This window comes from Bombina bombina, chromosome 6, assembly GCF_027579735.1.
Source record: "Bombina bombina isolate aBomBom1 chromosome 6, aBomBom1.pri, whole genome shotgun sequence".
NCBI lineage: Eukaryota > Metazoa > Chordata > Amphibia > Anura > Bombinatoridae > Bombina > Bombina bombina.
The window spans coordinates 880699948-880721464 of record NC_069504.1 but is presented as its reverse complement, the minus strand read 5'-3'; the positions used below and the strand labels follow the sequence as shown (position 1 = coordinate 880721464).

Below are 21517 nucleotides of genomic sequence, written 5' to 3'. Positions count from 1 at the left end.
AGTTTAATTTTCCTTCCCACTGCATCATGTGACAGCCATCGGCCAATCACAAAATGCATATAAGTATATTATGTGAAATTTTATGCATGCTCAGTAAGAGCAGGTGTATATAAAAACAGTGTGAACATTTTGATAATTTGAAGTAAATTGGAAATTGTTTAAAAAGTGCATGATCTATCTGAATCATTAGACTTTAGTGTCCCTTTAACATATGTCTATATCTTGAAACTGAAACTGTATTTGTAGACTCCTGTCATTGTTTGCAAGTCATATCCTCCATAGAGACGTCAGAACCACACACGCAATGCCTTTCTCAATGATTTTTTTTTCTGACTGTACATAACTTGTGCCTCAGTGGAAGGAAATGCCTCTGAATAAACAACACAAACAATGATGGATGTTGTTGCATCACAAATAACTACAAAATGATGTTCTCTAGGATCCTAATAACATTCTATAAACAACTAGCTCTGGCTTTTTAAAATAACAATAATCCAATCCACCAGTGAATAATTTCAGTTCTGAAGCAACATGATCATTGTCTGCCTTTAGACACTTATTATTCTAATATAATGCATCACCTTTATTGACCATTATTATTCATACATAAATTAAGTGCTGCATTATTTTACCAGTGACGACCAATGTCTTAAGACAATGGGAGGCAACAGATCAATATTTTAGAAGCTTTAAGAGCTGCATACAAATTTATGGCAAATAACTAATGCCGTGGGCCACATGTTAGCAGTTGGTCAACACTGCTTTATACAATGCAACATGTTTAATGTCTGTAACAAAACAACATCATTATCTCCACAGACAATTTTGCCTGCTGGGTGACCTTATGAGAGGGGGAAATGTAAAACTCTACAATATTATTATAACATTTTCTGTTTATAGATGTTACTTAAAAGGACAGTCTAGTCCAAAATAAACTTTCATGATTCAGATAGGGCATGTAATTTTAAACAATTTTCCAATTTACTTTTATCACCAATTTTGCTTTGTTCTCTTGGTATTCTTAGTTGAAAGCTTAACCTAGGAGGTTCATATGCTAATTTCTTAGACCTTGAAGGCCGCCTCTTAAGAATGCATTTTAACAGGTTTTTCACCACTAGAGGGTGTTAGTTCATGAATTTCATATCGATAACACTGTGCTCATGCACGTGAAGTTACCTGAGAGCTATCACTGATTGGCTAAACTGCAAGTCTGTCAAAAGAACTGAAAAAAGGGGCATTTTGCAGAGGCTCAGAAACAAGATAATCACAGAGGTAAAAAATATATAAATATAACTGTGTTGGTTATGCAAAACTGGGGAATGGGTAAAAAAGGGATTATCTATCTTTTAAAACAATAACAATTCTGGTGTAGACTGTCCCTTTAAAGGGCCATGATACCCAAATGTTGAAACACTTGAAAGTGATGCAGCATAGCTGTAAAAGCTGACTAGAAAATATCACCTGAACATCTCTATGTAAAAAAGAAAGATATTTCACCTGAAAATGTCCTAAGGGGCCGATGTACTAAAGTGCGGATGGACATGATACGATGCAGTGTATCATGTCCGATGCACATCAATAATGCTGTCGGCATTTATCATTGCACAAGCAGTTCTGGTGAACTGCTTGTGAAATGCCGCCCCCTGAAGATTCGGGGTGTCAATCAGCCCGATCGTATAGGATCGGGCGGATTGAAGACCGCAGCCTCAGAGGCAGCGGACAAGTTATGCTTCATAACTACTGTTTCCAGCTAGCCGGAAGGCCCCTACGTATTCACACCCCCTAAGTATTCACCTTAGGCCCCTAAGTATTCACATCCCATTGTAAAGGACTATGAGCAGCAAATCAGTATGCATGTCGCGGGACAGGCACGGGAGCGTACCTCATGCACACTCATTTTATTTCCCTATTCATTTTAAGGAAGTTTACTATGAAATCTCATGAGATGACATTAAAACAGTTCATGACCTCAGCACTGTTGATGCTGATTGGCTGCTGTTCATTTCTTCCTTTTATTTTCCTTTTTTAAACCTGCAGCTGGGCAGTAAATGAAATATAACCTTTTTCACAACACTTACACTGGTGAGCTGAAGACATTTTGAGGTAAAATATCTTCCTTTTTTACATAGAGATGTTCAGGTGATATTTTCCTGTCAGCTTTTTACTGTTATGCTGCATCACTTTCAAGTATTATGTCCCTTTAAGCTATACAAAGAACAAATTAATTGTATAATTTAAAATATTTTAATTAATTGATAATCTGTACAACAAACATAGGAAAAAAAATATTAGCTACTTTCAACTTAATACTGGTTTAAATTTTAGTCGGGTGGTCAGTAAAATCAGCTGGGGGTGCGCACATGAAATAAGGAAAAACACTGGTAATCACCTTGAAACAGTACTTCCCATTTATTGTTAGTGTTCAGATATTTTTTTCAATATAGAATAGATTATGTTTTTTTCACTAAACATACTCTGATCATTACTATTCAGTGTAACACGTTCAATATATGTGTCTAATTAACATTTTTTTTTACTGTGCAGCATGTTTATTTGGATGTTTAACATTGTTATTCAGCTTAAAGGGACACTGAACCCATGATTCAGATAGAGCATGCGATTTTTAGCAACTTTCTAATTTACTCCTATTATCAATTTTTCTTCATTCTCTTGCTATGTTTATTTGAAAACCAAGAATGTAAGTTTAGATGCCGGCCCATTTTTGGTGAACAATCTGGGTTGTCCTTGCTGATTGGACAGCACAAATAAAAAAAGTGCTGTCCGAGGTTCTGAACCAAAAATTTGCTGGCTCCTTAGCTTAGATGCCTTCTTTTTTCAAATAAAGATAGCAAGAGAAGAACAAAGAGTTTGATAATAGAAGTAAATTAGAAAGTTGCTTAAAATTGCATGCTCTATCTGAATCATAAGAGAGAATTTGGGTTCAGTGTCACTTTAATGTAGCTGTAAACATGTGGTGGACAACTAGTGGCCCAGGGTTCCCATAATGGGCACTGTTCTCTCCTCTGGTCCATGACAAAATGCCTATAAAATATGTTATTCCAAAAAAAATCCTTCAATCTCATTTCCTTTTTCTCTTACATTTTTCACGCAGCGTTGAATTTTAGATTCAATAATAAAATATAAAATATCTTTGAACTATACGGGCTAAGAAAGGTTTAAAATAGGAATTTAGAACAGTACAGCATAATCATTACCAGCATAAGTTAAAGACGCAATGTGTTCATTATCAGTTTATGGAAATCTCAATATCATTTTTGTTATATATTACAGGTTTACCTACCCTGCTATTAATGTTGTTGGTTAATGTAAAGATTGTTATGCTCGCTCCTGCCCAGCCCGTCTGCGATAGTCACATTTTGGACAGATACATCAAAGAAGCCAGGGAGATGGAAACAGCAATGGTGAGTTATAGAGGGATATAGCATGCCAGAGAAATTGCAACTGTGCACGTGTTCTATGAAGAGGGTATGCGGCATATTAGGATTACTTTTAGGGTAGGTTTAGATAAATGTAATGAGTTATAGGGAGAAGCATTAGAGTAAAGTTACAAAAGTAATAGCACCACAGCTAGAACATGATAATGGTATAAAACCCTTTATCAAAACTGCCTGGAACAGGAAAATGTTGGATTAGATACTACAAAACAATGCAAGGTTTGCAATTTATGACAGTGGCAAGCCCCTTCTACTCCAGTAACAAGCCCTGATTGGCTCCTCCAAATATGGCACCTGGTGGGGGAATTTAGCATTTGAAATCAATTGCAGCAAGCACAGTGTTAATGTATCATGAAAGTGTTCACATTCCTTAACATGTTAATTTCTTGCAATACTACTGAAAATTCTTGTAATTACAAAGTGTTTCATGTCCCTTTAAATTAAGGTACAAAACTGGAGATTTTACCTACATTGATACGAAGCCCATTGAATGTAATGCTGAATTGTGCACCCATCTTGCCATTTTGCAGCTAAGCTCTTGGCTGTTGTCAACAAAAGGAAAATATTGCAGCCTTAAAGGGACATGAAACCCAAACTGTTTCACAACATTTTAAACAACTTTATCATTTACTTCTATTATCATTTTTTTGTATAATTTGTTAAAAAGCAGGATTGTAAGCTCAGGAGGGTGCATGTGTCTGGACCATTATATGGCAGCACTTTTGCATAATTGTTATCCATTTGCAAGAGCACTTAATGGCAGCACTATTTCCTGCCATGTAGTGCTTCAGACACCTACCTAAGTATCTCTTAAACAAAGAATAACATGAGAACAAAACAAATTTGATAGAAGTAAATTGGAAAGCTGTTGTTTTTTTTTAAATTGTATGCTCTGTCTGAATCACAAAAGAAAATTTGGGGTTTTCATGTCCCTTTTAATAAAGTTTTTGAAAGTTTTCAAAGTGTTTTTTGTTGTTGCTATTTTTATGTTTTTATTTGAGACTTTTATAGTTTAGATATTTGTTTATATTTGCAGATATATTTGAACAAAAATAAGAAATAATTTTATATTGATACTGTGTGACTATGGTTAGAAATGATCTACAAGTATTTGTCTTGGCTGCAGCCCACACCGTGAACCTATTTTGTAATTTGGCGAGGGATAGTTTTCGTGCGCCAACAGTTTGTTATTTCCAGAGGTATAAAGTTGAAATATGACCATGTGCAGTATTTAAAATAAATGCATTAATGATCTGGTGAAAATCATGGTTTTATCATGTGCAAGACTAAGGCTACCGCTAATAATGTTTTGCATATGTACAGCAGTTTGCTAACAAACAGCGTTATTGTAATTTTTAAGAATATTGCATTAAATAGTTGATTTGCTCAGATTAAAGTGTTTGTTTTGATTGCTAGATTGGGTGCATAAATGTATCACTGGTATAGGCTGTCTAGAAGATAATATAGTTGATTTTGTTGGATATTATAATAAAGTAGTGTAAGTCTGCACTGATTTCTACTAATATTGCATGCACTGACTTTGATAATTTTATGGTTCTGTTTTTAGACAGTAGTATTGTATACGTCATTGCTAAGAATTTCCTTCTAAAGTTATTAATAGCATTATTTTTCAAACTTGCATTTCACAGATAAGTCTATAAAACATGGGAAAATTAAATGGTAAAAATATATTAATACCAGCTTGCAATGTACTTTTACTATCCTTTGTTAAAAAGCATACCTAGCAAACTGATGATTGGTGGCTACACACACATATATATATATATCATTTGTTCACCCAATATGTTCAACCAGATCATAGTAGTGTATGGTGGCTTCTTCAACAAAGGATACCAAGAGAGTGAATGGAATTTGATAATAGATGTAAATTAGAAAGTTGCTTAATATTGTATGTTCTATCTGATTCATGAAAAAAAATGTTTTTTCCCCACCTGTAAGTCACAACCTTTTCTGCCTGTTTTGTTGTTGTTCTAAAATGCAAATATTTGTCTATTTTTTTAACCCCTTAAAGGGACAGTAAACCCAAAAATTATTTCATTATTTAGATAGAGAATACATTTTTTTAAAAGTTTCTAATTCACTTCTATTATCAAATTGGTTTTGTTCTTGTGTTATTCTTTGTTGAAGGGATACCTAGGTAGGTAGCGTGCACATTCCTGAAGCACTACATGACAGGAAATAGTGCTGCCTTCTAGTGCTCCTGCTAATGTATAACATTGTTGCAAAACTGCTGCCATATAGTGTTGTGGACACGTGCACACTCATGAGCTTACATCCCAGCTTTTTAATAAAGGATAACAAGAAAACGAAGAAAATTTGATAACGGAAGTAAATTGGATAGATGTTCAAAATTGTATGCTCTATCTGAATCATGAAAGAACAAATTTGGGTTTTATGTCCCTTTAAGGACCACAGTACTTTTCCATTTTCTGACCGTTTGGGACCAAGGCTATTTTTACATTTCTGGGGTGTTTGAGTTTAGCTGTAATTTTCCTCTTACTTATTTACTGTACCCACACATATTATATACCGTTTTTCTCGCCATTAAATGGACTTTCTAAAGATACCATTATTTTCATCATATCTTATAATTTACTATAAAATATGATGAAAAAATGGGACAAAACACACTTTATCTAAATTTGACCCCCAAAATCTGTTACACATCTACAACCACCAAAAAACACCCATGCTAAATAGTTTCTAAATTTTATCTTGAGTTTAGAAATACCCAATGTTTATATGTTCTTTGCTTTTTTTGTAAGTTATAGGGCAATAAGTACAAGTAGCACTTATTTCCAAACCTTTTTTTTCATAATTAGCGATACTTACATTGTAACGCTGATATCTGTCAGGAATTCCTGAATAACCCTTCACATGTATATATATATTTTTTTTTCAAGTAGACAACCCAAAGTATTGATCTAGGCCCATTTTGGTATATTTCATGCCACCATTTTACTGCCAAATGCGATTAAATAAAAAAAATTGTTCACTTTTTCACAAACTTTAGGTTTCTCACTGAAATTATTTACAGATTGTGCAATTATGGCACAAATGGTTGTAAATGCTTCTCTGGGATCCCCTTTGTTCAGAAATTGCAGACATATATGGCTTTGGTGTTGCTTTTTGGTAATTAGAAGGCCGCTAAATGCCGCTGCACACCACACGTGTATTATGCACAGCAATGAAGGGGTTAATTAGGGAGCTTGTAAGGAGCATGTAGGGTTAATTTTAGCCGTAGTGTAGTAGACAACCCCAAGTATTGATCTAGGCCCATTTTGGAATATTTCATGCCACCATTTCACCGCTAAATGCGATCAAATAAAAAAAAAATGCACTTTTTCACAAACTTTAGATTTCACACTGAAATTATTTACAAACAGCTCGTGCAATTATGGTACAAATGGTTGTAAATGCTTCTCTGGGATCCCCTTTGTTCAGAAATAGCATATATATATGGCTTTGGCATTGTTTTTGGTAATTAGAAGGCCGCTAAATGCCGCTGCGCCCTACACTTGTATTATGCCCAGCAGTGAATGGGTTAATTAGGGAGCTTGTAGGGTTAATTTTAGCTTTAGTGTAGAGATCAGCTTCCCACCTGACCTGACACATCCCACAATTGTCCCTGCCATCTTAAGTACTGGCAAAAAGCCTGCCAGTACTAAAATAAAAGGATTTTTTTTAAACATCTATTCAGCTGTGACGGACCCCCCCTTAGCCCCCAACCTCCCTGATTCCCACCAAACAGCTCTTTAATCCTCCCCCCCGCTACTTATTTGACGCCATCTTGGGTACTGGCAGTACTGGGTACCCAGTTTGCCCCCCAATTTTTTTTAATTTTTTTAATAAAAATATATATTTTTTTCTGTAGTGTAGCTGCCCCCAATTAATACACCCTTCCCCCTCCCAGATACTTTAATCTTAATTCCCGCCCCCCTCTCTCTCCCTTCTTCCCATTCAGGTACATTGGTAGTGGGTAGTTGCTGCGCGTGCATATTGCACATACAGGAACAGGATGCCGGGTAGCGATGGGCCACCCACCTACCTTTTAGATAACATGTATAACCTGTATTATGACATGTAAATATTGCCTAAATGACATAATCTTGATCCAATCCCTTCTCCAAACTGTCCCATTTTACAAATGCAAATATTCCAAAATCCAAACTATTCTGAAATCCAAACCAAGAAGTTTGGATACAGGGTTTTCTACCTGTATTACATTACATCAAATCGATGCAAACTATGTTATTATGGGTTGATCGCAATCTATTGTTTGGTAATTATCAGCATGTTAGTGTTTGCAGATGGACTGTTTTTGATGTCAACATTATCACATTCAGCAATTTTTCATTAAAAATTCAGTGAAAAATGGCCTTATACTTAACATGTTGCAGTCCTGTTTACTGATCACAATACTTAATTGGACAGTTACTGGGCCATTTTTCAATTATTGAACAGCTAAAAGAACTTGAATGTAACATTGATTTTGAGCATTGGAAAATACACTGAAAAAAAAAAATAACAGGCACTAAAAATTTGCAAAATTGATAACTCATAAAAAACGCCCACGCCCACTATACAAATAATGCCCCTATCCCAGGAGTTGACAATTCTGTTTAAAATTTAGAAGCCGGGGGGATGATGCGTGTAAGAAGCCAGTAAGAATATTTAGTGACCAGACATACTCTTAGGGCCAGACAGGGGCATCAGTATATAGATCTATTGTGAATAACCCAAAAGGTTGGGAACCAGGGGTAAAGTTCTAGGCCCTTCAAGTGATTTAATCACTAAACCTCATGATATCACCATTTTGTTTGTTAATAATTGTGCAGATTTTAAATATTTAGTACAAAATTGTTATATTAACTATTGTTTTCAGAAGGTAACAAATTTGAGCTTAAAATATTTTGGGATTGTGATCAAATCGTCATTTGCCAAAAACAAATGCAAAGATTGTCATCAACCCTATATGATATATTACCTAGTAGAAAAAAAAATGTCCTCTTACAATTGCAAATTTCTGTGTCTCATGTAAGGTGTCTACAATCCATTTACTTAAAGGGACAGTAAAGTCAAAATCAAACTTAAATGGACTGGATACCGTATGAAATTTTAAACACCTTTCCAATTTACTTCTGTTATCAATTTTGCTTATTTCTCTTGGTATCCTTTGTTAAAGAGTAATCTTTAACGTGCCTTTAGCCATCTGGCAGCAGTGTTTGCAACAATGTTTATAGCAATGTTATACATAGTTACAAACACTGGTACCATAGAATGCTAAATATATGTGCATGATCCTGAGCTTCTATCAGCGTATCTATCTATGAAGAGAACAAAGCAAATCTGATTAAAGAAGTAAATTGGAAAGTTGTTTAAAATCATGTGATCGGTCAGAATAATGAAAGTTAAATTTTGACTTTACTGTCCATTTAAATATAAAATTGTATGTAGGGATAATATTTGGTGTTCGGAGCAGGTTGATCCTAATTCTGATTATTTAAAAACTATGCCCATTTTTTTTTTTTTTTACTAAAATGCCACTAGGTAATTATTGACTCAGTATTTTCTTTCTTCAACAGGATTCTATTCAGTTTCCAGAGGACATAACCGTTCCTGAAACAAAACTGAACCCAGCACTGTGGAAGAAGTTAAATGTATGTATGAGGAAGTGTCAAGATTACAGTACAAATGTTAATTTGAGGAGTGGGAAGTATTGTGAATTTTTACGTAGAAGGGGCCGGTGTTTTTCTAAATGGACAAGCTATGTAATTTATTTATTATGTAATGGGATAGAGAAATGGGGTTAATTCCCATTGTAGAGTCACTTCCTCATTTACAAACATCCTTTGATGGCAAAACCTGGTGACAGGATGGAGCCCTTTACGTCACCACTTCAAAGGCAAGAGGTTGGACACAGACACGCTTTAATCAGGGCCCTGTTATAAACAGGCCTTAGGCGTCTGAGGTCTGCCGGCCCAGTCAGTAATATTGGGAGTCACTCAGTTACCAAACATATTATCCGTATATCTGTCTGTTATCTTACTAAGTAAAAAGATGCCAGCGTGTTTTTCAGCTCTGCTAAATCTATGTATGTCTTTGTCTGGGGTATCTGTCTGCATCTTTGTTTGTATAGCGCCATCCTTACATAACAAACATGATCATGTCAGCAAACACAATGCATGAAGGGAAGAGATAAAAAAACATATTTTCTATCACTTTATCTAAATGTCTGACTCAGGTCCAAGTAAATCCGGCATACAGTGAGGCGTCTTGAATCCCCCTTAATGTCTAACATTAAAAGGTTATCAGCAGACTAACATTGAAAATCAAAACTTGTTTATACTTTAGAATATGTCTTATGTTTCTTGCAGAAGTTACAACAGGCAGCAGATGTCTGGAAGGGACTTAACTTGTTTACTAAGGCGATACAGAGGATACGGGATTTTATCACAGATGCCACCGTAAAATTTTCTGTGGATAAATCTTACAGCAACATCCGGAGCATCAGTCAGCTATTTAAGCGTCTAAATATACAGGTTAGAGGGAATTCTTTGTTTTATACAGTAGTATGATGATAATAATATAAAAAATCATTTTTCATTCAAATTAAATTCAATTTTGAATTAATTTTAAAACCCCTTTCAAACTGTTTTCTTCTTAATGTTTAGATTTTTTTTAATTTCAATACTTCTGATCTTTTGAAACCTCACTGTGAAGGCTTTAATGTTTGAAATTACTGTTTGCACATGCTCACTTCACATGTTAATAAACACCTTTGTTTCCTTGCTTAATAAAGCTAACATTAGCCAAAATGTTTATATATTAAAAGTGTTAACTATAAAATAACATAAAACTAAATTAATTGTACATTTAATTTCCACTTGAGTCACCAATCTCTCTCTCTCTGCCAGTTCGTATACTGACCCTAACCTAAAAGCACTCAACCTCAAACCCAATTATATTTTATCATCAAATACTCCCTGAACCACACTCATTGATCAACTTCTGACCTACATTTGTCTGGTTCTGTCATTAATATTTCCCTCTTTCACCTACATGACTTCACATGTGCTGCTCCGGAACTCTCTACCCCACTCAATCACTCCGTCGAACTATGTATAGTTTCCCTTTAATAACCCACCTATTAAGATAGGCTTACCACCCCACCACCCCTGAAAGTTCCTCTCCATCCAAACTTAAAACATACATTTGAACTGACTTATCTCACTGCTGCAACTACAAACCATGTGACAAGTTACCCCAAATCTTATGTCTCCCCAACCTTCAATCTGTAGTCTGGGAGCTCTTACAGACAGATTCCAGCCCCTCTTCATTCATTTTATTTAGTCTGTTTTTTTGTGTTTATATTCTTTTTAACATGACATTGTTATTGTATAACTCTGCTCATGTAAACTGTGCTACTGAATTTGGCTTTGGTTTACAAATACAGGTAGCCCTCAGTTTACGCCAGGGTTAGGTTCCAGAAGGAATGGTTGTAAATCGAAACTGTTGTAAATTGAAACCCAGTTTATAATGTAAGTCAATGGGAAGTGAGGGAGATAGGTTCCAGGCCCCTCTCAAAATTGTCATAAGTAACACCTAATACATTATTTTTAAAGCTTTGAAATTAAGACTTTAAATGCTAAAGAGCATTATAAACCTAATAAAATAATCACACAACACAGAATATATAATTAAACGTTAAAGTTAAATGAACAAAAACATTTGCTAAACAGCATTATAAACCTAATAAAATAATCGCACAACACAGACTTCACTTGCATTGACAAGTGCACAGCTCCACTTACTGGCTATTTTAATAAATGCACTGCTTCTCAATGCTTTTCAATAGCAGTCACATGACTGGAAAAAAAGTTTGTTATTCTGAAACGGTGTAAATTGAACAGTTGTAATACGAGGGACACCTGTAATAATAAAAAATAATTATTCAATATTGATTATGTGCCTTGTTTACCTTTTACATAGGTAAACAGAAACTCCAGTGAAAAAAATAAGTCTGAGGAAAATGATTCTGGTGGTTACTTATATGGTATTCTAGTTTTATTGTATAAGTAATCTGAGTGAATTAAAGGGACATTATACTGCTGGATACAACTTCAGCAGAATTGTTACTCCTCACCATGCTGCAGTTTTTACTCCTTTGTCTGCATTTCTATTGTTTTACCCCATGAAAGGGCTTTCTAATTCGTGTAAAGAATGGAAGTACAGACTCCACATATAACACTGCTATATTGCACGCAGCTATTGGTTGAAAACTCTAGTGACTTATTTATAGGTGTCCCTTATTGGTCTCAGGAGAGAAGGTAACCGAGGTTACAACATGTTGTATAATGGACGCTAAAATATTTAAACAACTAATATAATTAAAAAATACTTGAATATTACGATCAAGCTAATCTTTGCTGTGAATATGCCATAATATGTAGCATTTGTTTAGTGTCTAATGCCCCTTAAAGGGGTTGTGCAATCTTCATTCTTTGCATTAATGATAACTGATATAGAAAATTACATTTACATGATAGAAAGCATTTCTTATACATTTTATTTATTTATTTATAGCTTAAAGGGACATGAAACCCAACAATTTATTTCCTGATTTAGGTAGAACATACAAATTTAAACAACTTTCCAGTTTACTTCTATTATCAAATTTCCTTTATTCTCTTGGTATCATTTGTTGAAGAAGCAGCAATGCACTACTGGTTTCTAACGGAACACATAGGTTAGCCAATGACAATCGGGATATATATGCAGCCACCAATCAGCAACTAGAACCTAAGTTCTTTGTTGCTCCTGAGCTTACCTAGATAAACTTTTCAGCAAAGGATAACAAGAGAAGGAAGCAAATTAAATAATAGAAATAATTTGGAAAGTTATTTTTAAATTGTATGCTCTGTCTAAATCATGAATGTCTAATTATGACTTTACTGTGCCTTTAAGTTATTGTCTTGGATCTTCGTTTATAGCACTCGATTTTCATAAATACTTTTTTTCATTATCTAAAAGATTTTCACTCTTGTTTTTCTATAGGATGAAACTCAAACTATGCAATCAGAGGAAAGTACTCTTTCAGTACGGACTTTAAAAAAATTCTTCTCTGTTTACACAAACTTTTTAAGAGGGAAATGTAAACTTCTATTGATTGAAATATGCAGAGAGGATATCTGTATCGAAGGAAGCTGTAAATCCTACAGCTAAGCTCTACAAATGCCACTTCTAAAAACCGTACTTCTTCACTCCAGGGGCACTACACGGGTTGACAAGGACATATAAATCTTAAATTGGAGCTATTTTTATGTAATACGATTTTTATATGGATTATGGACATTTTTTTTATATCTGTATTTGGAGGAAACGTAAGGTCAAGAGATTCAAGAAAGAGTTTATATTTGATATTAAGTTAAAAAATTGTAAATATTTCTAAATATTTATCTTTATTTAGGGTTGCATAATAAATATATTTTCTAAGGGATTTTAATTGTGTGTCTGAAAAAAATATGTAAATCACAAATACATTATACTGTGTATATGGATTGATAAAAGAAAATAACATACTAGTTTAACTTGATGCTGAGTAACTATGCATTGATAACAACCATAATGCGTTCTACAGTGATTCTAAGTAAGTGAGATTGAAGAAAATGTGAATTATGTTTTGGATTGGCTCTTTCTCTATTCACTAAGAATGCAGACTGGCCAATCACATGCCAGCATGAAGCACATTGAATAGACCAACCGGTTGATTAAAAGGTTTTTGTACTTTGCAGAGAATCTCAAGGTGTCGATTATGGCATCCTGTTGGGTTATAGGTTTCCAGTTTGAAACAATTGCAAATTAAAGGGACATGAAACACTTTTTTTTTTCTTTCATGATTCACAATGAGGATACAAGTTTAAAAGGATATGAAACCCCACATTGTTCTTTCATGATTAACATAGGACATACAATTTTTAACACATTTTATATTTACTTATTTTATAAAATTTGATTCCTTCTCTTTTTATTCTTTGCTGAAGGATCAGCAATGCACTGATGAGAGCTAGCTGGACACATCTAGTGAGCCAATCACAAGAGACAAATGTGTGCAGACACCAATCACCAGCTAGCCCCTAGTAGTTTAGAATATGCATATATTCTTTTTCAACAACAGCTACCAAGAGAACAAAGTATATTTGAAAATAGAAGTTAATGTAAAGTGTCTTAAAATGACATGTTCTATCTGAATCAGCAAGTTTCATTTTTACTTCATTCCATTTTACTTATATTATCAATTTTGCTTAATTCTCCTGATTTATTGAAGGAGCAGCAATGCGCTACCGGGAGCCAGCTGAACACATCAGTAAGATAATGACAAGAGACTTATATGTGCAACCACCAATCAGCAGCTAGCTCACAGCTCCTGAGTCTACATAGGTATGCTATTCAATAAAGGATACCAAGAGAGCGAAGCAAATTAGATAATAGAAGCAAATTGGAAAGTTGTTTAAAATAGATGCTCTGCATGAATCATGCAAGAAAAATTTTGAGTTTCAAGAAAGTGCAGTTTAATTTCAGTTTTGGTGCAGAACACTTTGCCCATGGATATAAATTGTTTACACCACCTATTACTTATACAGAAGGGCATCAAAGCGTCTGTATGCTTACTATTTGCCCCATTATGTTAGAAGAAGGGTCTTAAAGGGACATTAAACACTTTGAGATTGTAATATAGAATGTTTAATTATGTGTAGTAAAAAAAAAATTGAAGTATGCTTTCATTATTTATTTTGCCCCTTTTCCTGTCATTTAATTTTAAAAACTGCAGGCATTTTATTTCCTTAAAAAGTTTAAATGCAGAATCCAAAGTAAACACTGCTATATTCCACACAGTCATTGGTTGTACACTCTTGTGAGCCATTCATAAATGATAACGATTGGCCTAAACAGAGAAGGTAACCTCGGTTAAAACATTGCAGCACCAACTGCTTTATGGACGCTGAAACATTACACTTTTTTTCGAAGTTTAAACACCAAATATAATTTATTTAAAAAATAATTGTGCATATTATTCTGAGGCTAATCTTTGCTTTGAATACATCATTCTATCCAACATTTATTATGTGTTTAATGTCCCTTAAAGTATAAATCACCAAAGGTTATTGAAGTGAGGGAAATAAAATAGCAATAGTGTTGTAGATAGGCAGAATTATTATGACATTTTACTTGTAATTTGCTTTAATGTGTAATTAAATACATGTACTTATTTATATAAAAAAATATTCCAATAGAAAAAAAATTCTTGCACGTTCGGTCATCATAACACATTTTATTGATGAATGCTTATTTCAAAGATTTTGTTGGCCAAAAAACCCCAAAACATAGCCTTTTTACCATATTTATCAATTCACTAACAATAATATTCTCTATTAATCCACGTTGGTAAACAGCAGTTTCCATTTGCCAACTTCGAGTTTGTGCACTCCATGAGATGCTCTTATTGTTTATATGTATTAGAGTCAAGGAAAACAGAGTTCAGTTTTAGTTTTGTGCCAGAAGGTGACACTGGTAAATTTATTTAAAGGGACAGTAAAGTCCAAATTAAACTTTCATGATTCAGATAGGGCATGTAATTTTAAACAACTTACCAATTTACTTTTATCATCAAATTTTGTTTTTGTTTTCTTGGTATTCTTTGTTAAAGGCTAAACGTACTTTGGCTCATAAGCTGATTTCTAAGACTCTGCAGTCCACCTCTTACCTCAGTCTGTCTGTGAAGAGCTAATAACAGGGTACTGTTAGTTCATGTGTACCATATAGATAACGTGCTCACCCCAGTGGATTTATTTAAGAGTCAGCACTAATTGCCTTAAATGCAAGTCTTCCAAAAGATCTGAGATAAGAGGCTGTCTGCAGAAGCTTAGATACAAGGTAATCACAGCAGTAAAAAGTATATTGATATAATAGTTTTAATTATGCAAAACTGGGAATGGTAAATAAAGGGATGATCTATTTTTTTTTAAACAATAACATTTTTGGTGTTGACTGTCCCTTTAAACCATGGAATTCTTATTATTCCTAAACCTTTTAAAGAAACCCTAGTAAGAACAAAGAAGAATGTTGAGGTATTTGATAATCAGTGTTCGAGTTGTAAACACAAGGGGGCATCTTGTGTGTTTCTGTGTAGGGTACTGGTTTTCAAACCTGTTCTCAGGCTTCCCTAACGGGCCAGGTTTTCTGGATTACCTTGGATGAGAGCAGATAAAATAACCACATTTACTAATCAGCTAATTATTTCACCTGTGCTCTGGTTCATTCCTCAAAATGTGCCCTGTTAGTTAGGGAGGCCTGAGAACAGGTTTGAAAACAAACCAGTGGTGTAGGGCAGTTCTAGATACTTTTAATGGAGTGTGACATAAAAGAGTTTATTCTGCTGAACAGCAGATTGTTCCTAATCTTATACACAGTCATTTGGGACTTCCTGTTTCTTATAGATTTAATAATGTTCTTACCTTAATGTTGAGATTAAGGTTGACTATTTTTATATACATACAGGCATTCTTGTATGTATATATAGCTTATTCTTTATGTGGTATCTTTGCCCATAATATCTCTTAGGTTTAATTATTCTCCTTTCATTTGATGATGTGCTTTAAAATTATGCTGATTACTTATACTGATTATGAAATGATTGCACTATAAGATGAGAATGTGTGTATGTATGTACATACTGTGTATATATATGTATATATATATATATATATATATATATATATATATATATATATACGCTACATTGTTTTATGATACTTTGTACAAAGATGATGAACACACTTCATGTAAAATGACTGACATTCTGTATCGTAATACTGTATCTAGATATACTTATAATGTATGTACATTATTTATAGCTAATGAGTTTTATATACTGATTATGGACACTCTGTGTTGTGAAATTAATGTTACATGTTGTAGGATGACGCTATATGTATAATGCTGCTGAGTTTACTGGTTGTGAACAGTATTTCAAATTTTTGGAAGGACTCAAAGTTCTGCAAATATTTTTTTTTTACCTGCAGATTTGTTTATATGGACAGTTTTAAGAGTTCTCCTTTTCACCACCCACCCTGATTCCTGGCATTTGTATAAATACGTGTGGAGACTGAGAGTCGTGTTTGCACTGAGGGTCAGAGGTCAGGGCAGGAATAAGCACTTTCTGCTTGTTAGGACTCCCACAGAAATGCTGAGTTTGGGTGCCGGGTGCCAAGGCCTGTCCAACCAGTATCCTACTTCAAACCCTGGGCAATTGGCCAAAATAAATAGATAAATATTAATATCACCTTTACTGGGAAAAGTTTAAAAGAGGGCAGAAAAAAAAATAATAAAAGAACAGAGATAGAGTCGAGAGGAAAAAATAAATGTGATTTTATACATAGATATAGACTATTATTATTTAAAATTATTTATTGGCTTTAATATATTATACTTAAGTTGCTGTATTTACTGTTTGATCAGCAAACAGAACATGAAAACAAATATACTAAACACACATTTTATGAGATAATGCACGTACACAGAAAATTCACCTTAATAAACGTGAGCTTCAAATAGAAAGTGTGAAAGAGGCCAGTCTATAAAGAGTTAAATAGTAAATATTGGACATTACACATGCAATTCCTAGTATCATGTAATGTCCTAATTATTTTATGTATATATATATATATATATATATATATATATATATATATATATATATATATATATATATATATATATATATATATATATATATATATATATAATGTGTATATATATAAATATATATACAACATTTAATGAAAAACTGCTTTTTGAAAGTCACCCAAATAAGCTGTTATATATGCTATGATTATTGTTATTTATGATTACTTAGCGCAAATAAAATCTGCTGTATCAAACATTATTGAGAGTGAGCAGAACAAGACTTAAAGTGACATGAACCTCAAAATGAAACTTTAGCCATTTTAAGAGACTTTCAATTGACTTTGATTATCAAATTTAGTTTGTGCTCTTGGTATCCTTTGCTAAAAAGCATACCTAGGTAGGGTCATGAGCAGCAATGCACTAGTGAGAACTAGCTGGTGAATGGTGGTTCCTATGATGTTCATTATTGTTTTAAATTTAGATGAGTGACATACTGGTTTAGATATATATTGTTCTTTTTAATTTCCACTTTATCCTTTTATAACTGTAATTTGTAAGTAATTATCCTGTATCACCCCATATACTGAGAATCCTTTTGGGTTCTATAGAATTAAAACTTAAAATTCACAACTATAATTCTATTGTTAAAAAAACTCACAAATGAGATTGATGGCCTTTTTTATATTTGATTAACAACAATTCTCGATCATCTTGTATTCTGTTATTTAGTTTTATCTTTTTCCTTCTCCCTCTACTGGGACCTGTTTTTCACATAGGCTGGCAATGTCATTTAATTGCCAGCATAAACGTTAACACAATTGAATTTAACCAATGTACTAATTACAACTACACTGAACACTTAATTGACACTATATATCTATTGGCTGATATGGCCTATTTAAGGTCCCAGTGCAGGTGAGAGTATTGTATCTGAAGCGCATGTACGCATGTGCAAAACGCGTCAGGCATTAGGGAGCTCCTTACTGCCCATTACAGACTATGTTCCAATAAACCTGTGGATCTACAGCACACCAGGATTCATTGTTTCTTTTGTCCTCACTGCAACCCACATAGGCCTCTTATTGTTGACTCACTGGTCCCAATAGGACACTACTGCTCTGGGGCTGACTTATACTATGTGTTTATCAACTTTGCAAGGGTTAAACACAGTTAAATACAAGCAATAATAATAAAATGCTCTTACACATTTGAGCATTTTTTAATTCTTCATGTAGTTCTATACTATTTTAATGAAACTTAAGCATAAAACAATTCACACATACGTACAAACATACACACACACACATATATATATATATATATATATATATATATATATATATATAAATATACATACACCTTTTGACCGCTTCCCAGTCACTCCCCATTTCATATACCATATCCCTTTAATTCTGACAAAAAAAAATTATTTTCATTATTAAACCTTTTTTGCTAAGTATTAAGTCTAAGGGCTAGATTTATCAATTTGTAGATGGACAAGGTTCACATGTTATGACCCTGTCTGTGACGGACAAGGTTCACATGTTATGACCCCGTCTGCATTTCATTACAAATTGTGGGGCACATTTGATCCCCATATTTTCCAACCCCTGCTCTAGCACAACCAATTGAATGAGAGCAGGGCTTGTCAATCATGCTGGTCAAATGAGTCTGGGATGATTTTCATCCACCAATTCTAAGCTGGAGGAGAGGGTTTAGGCTCAAATGAGCAAGTCTGCAACCAATAGGGAATTTGCCCTATAATAAATTAAGCCCTAAATATAACTTAAATCCTTTATTTCAATTGCATTTTTACTTTTATTATACGAACTAGCAAGAGATAACGGTTTACTTCAGGTCTCACAAAGCGCTAAATTTGACAGCACTTATTTGGATTGCGCTTGAGGATAACACAACTCAACTGGTACTATGAGCACAATAAGAGCGTTTATAGAGTTTCAGCTGCATTGAGATGCTTTGGTTAAAATATTTAAAGGGACAATCAACTCCATAATTTTAAATTAAAATACTTTTTACCTCTTTGATTACCTTGTATCTAAGCTTCTGCAGACTGCTTCCTTATTTCAGTGCTTTTGACAGACTTGCATTTTAGCCAATCAGTGCTGATTCATAAATTACTCTAGGGAGTGAGCACAATGTTGTCTATAAGATGTAAGAGGCGGCTTTCAAGGGCTTCGAAAGTAGTATATGAACCTACCTAGGTTTAGTTTTCCACAAAGAATACCAAGAGAACAAAGCACATTTGATGATAAAACTACATTGGAAAGTTGTTTAAAATTGCATGCCCTTTCTGAATCATGAAAGTTTTATTTTGACTAGACTGTCCCTTTAAAGGGACATAAAACCCAAAAATTTTTCTTTCATGATTCAGATAGAGAATACAATTTTAAACAACATTTCAATTTACTTCTCTTATCTGATTTGCTTAATTATTTAGATATTCTTTGTTGAAGAAATAGCAATGCACATGGGTGAGCCAATCACATAAGGCATCTATGTGCAGCCATCAATCAGCAGCTACTCAGCCTATTTAAAATATGCTTTTCAACAAATGATATAAAAAGAATGAAGCAAATTAGCAAATAGAAGTAAATTGAAAAAAAAAGGAAGCTTTTTCTAAATCATGAAAGAAAAAATGTGAGTTTCATGCCCCTTTATTTATCTACTTGTAATACCAGATTGTGCCTTATTATTTGCATGAGACCAAGTACAAGGTAACACACCCGTGCTATCAATTGCTCTCCACTTGTAATGTAGCCACGAATATTTCAATATGTGTAGGAAAAAAACTATGCTATGCAATCTCATTATTTATTATGTCTGCTTTTCGTTTTATTTAAATCTTTAAAGTTTTTCCCCTGGCATAGAGAGACTGGGTTGCATTTTGTGGAACTCAGAACCATGACCCTCCTATATGCTCCTTAATGACTGCTTGGTATGTGCAGGAGCTTACTGATATCTCTACCTAAAGGGTAACAGCAACAGAAGTCAGATAAAGATTGTGTCCCAGGACTACAAAATTACATTAATGAATTAATAAGACCTAAAGTATAGAGAGCTAACATATTTTAGAAAAAAGATCAAGATGTAAAGATAGTAAGGAAAGAGCGAATTATAGTTAAACCTTATTCTAGATGTTTTCTAACAATTCTGCATAATTTTTCATTGATCATTTTCTTAATAATGTTGATAACACTTTCTGCTAGTTTAGTGATAATGGAGGTCAGTCAGACAGATAAATGTGTTTATATGAGAGAGTTGGGCTCTGGGCAAATATCCACCACATGTTGATATGACAAAGTCCAAAATATCACAAATAGAAGTTGTGATGCTATTTATATTATAGAGATATGCAATTCAGGTCTATTATATCTGACATTCTATTTCAAATCTTTTTTCCCTTGTTTTTTTAAACTCAACATCAACCAAACTGCTTACAAATTTGATCTGTATATTTTATATACAACCTCCCTTCCATGTATGGAAGTACTGTTCATAAATGATGGTACTGTTGCAACATTTATTTTTTTCCTTTCTGGCAATGGTCTTTGGAATATCAGAACTGTTTTTTATATGGTTTTGCTCTTAGTTATTGTATGTGCTTGAGTATTGTTATAAATAATACAGAATGGGATGTGTTGTTTTTTTTATAAAGGGAAATCAACTTTTATTTATTGAGGTGGAAAGTAATAAAACGCACTTTACAAACCAAAGACTTCCTATCTGTGTTTTACTAGAGGATGGTTTGGTTTAGTTTTCATTACAAGTTACATTTCTCTGTTATTTCTCCATTCTTTAAAGAATTATCCTCCACTGTGGAAAATATAAGTAAATATCTCCAAGGAACTTATGAGACCCTCCAGTTAAAGGGTATTTGAAACAGTGCTACTTTAGTAAATCAAATATGTTAAAGTAAACATAAAAAACTGCAAACAAGCTACTTATGTTCTTGCTAAATAAGAACCTATACTTTCTCATGGTACACTTACCTCAGGCAGATTTATTTTAATTAAAGTTGCCTTCTGCCTCTTCTGAGCATGAGAAAAAAGACTTTACTTGCGTTCACTAGACATTAAGCTTGCTCAAGTTACTCTAGAAGATGTATGACATCATGCTAGATAAGCCTTCCTGTAGAAACCACAGACCCTTTTTAGGGCTGTGACAGGAAGTAATAGACACCGCACAAATGAACTAAAAATCGAATAAAAGGTAAAATCTTTTTAAAATGATGGATAAAACATATTGAAATGATTTCTATTTGCTATAACCCACTACTTTTTTATTACGACAATGAAACAGACTTTTTAAAATTACATTTTATATACACATTGATG

At 33.7% G+C, this 21517-nt stretch overlaps 1 protein-coding gene across 1 annotated transcript in view; it reads left to right on the top strand.

Annotated features, from left to right (window-relative positions):
* EPO (erythropoietin) overlaps positions 1-13145 on the top strand; it is a 57228-nt gene extending 44083 nt beyond the window's left edge. The window contains exons 2-5 of the mRNA XM_053718373.1: positions 3292-3422; positions 9062-9136; positions 9854-10018; positions 12534-13145. Coding sequence (XP_053574348.1) covers positions 3292-3422; positions 9062-9136; positions 9854-10018; positions 12534-12701 — 539 coding nt within the window. The 3' untranslated portion in view covers positions 12702-13145. The remainder of the gene's footprint in view (positions 1-3291; positions 3423-9061; positions 9137-9853; positions 10019-12533) is intronic.
* Positions 13146-21517: the final 8372 nt, after the last annotated feature.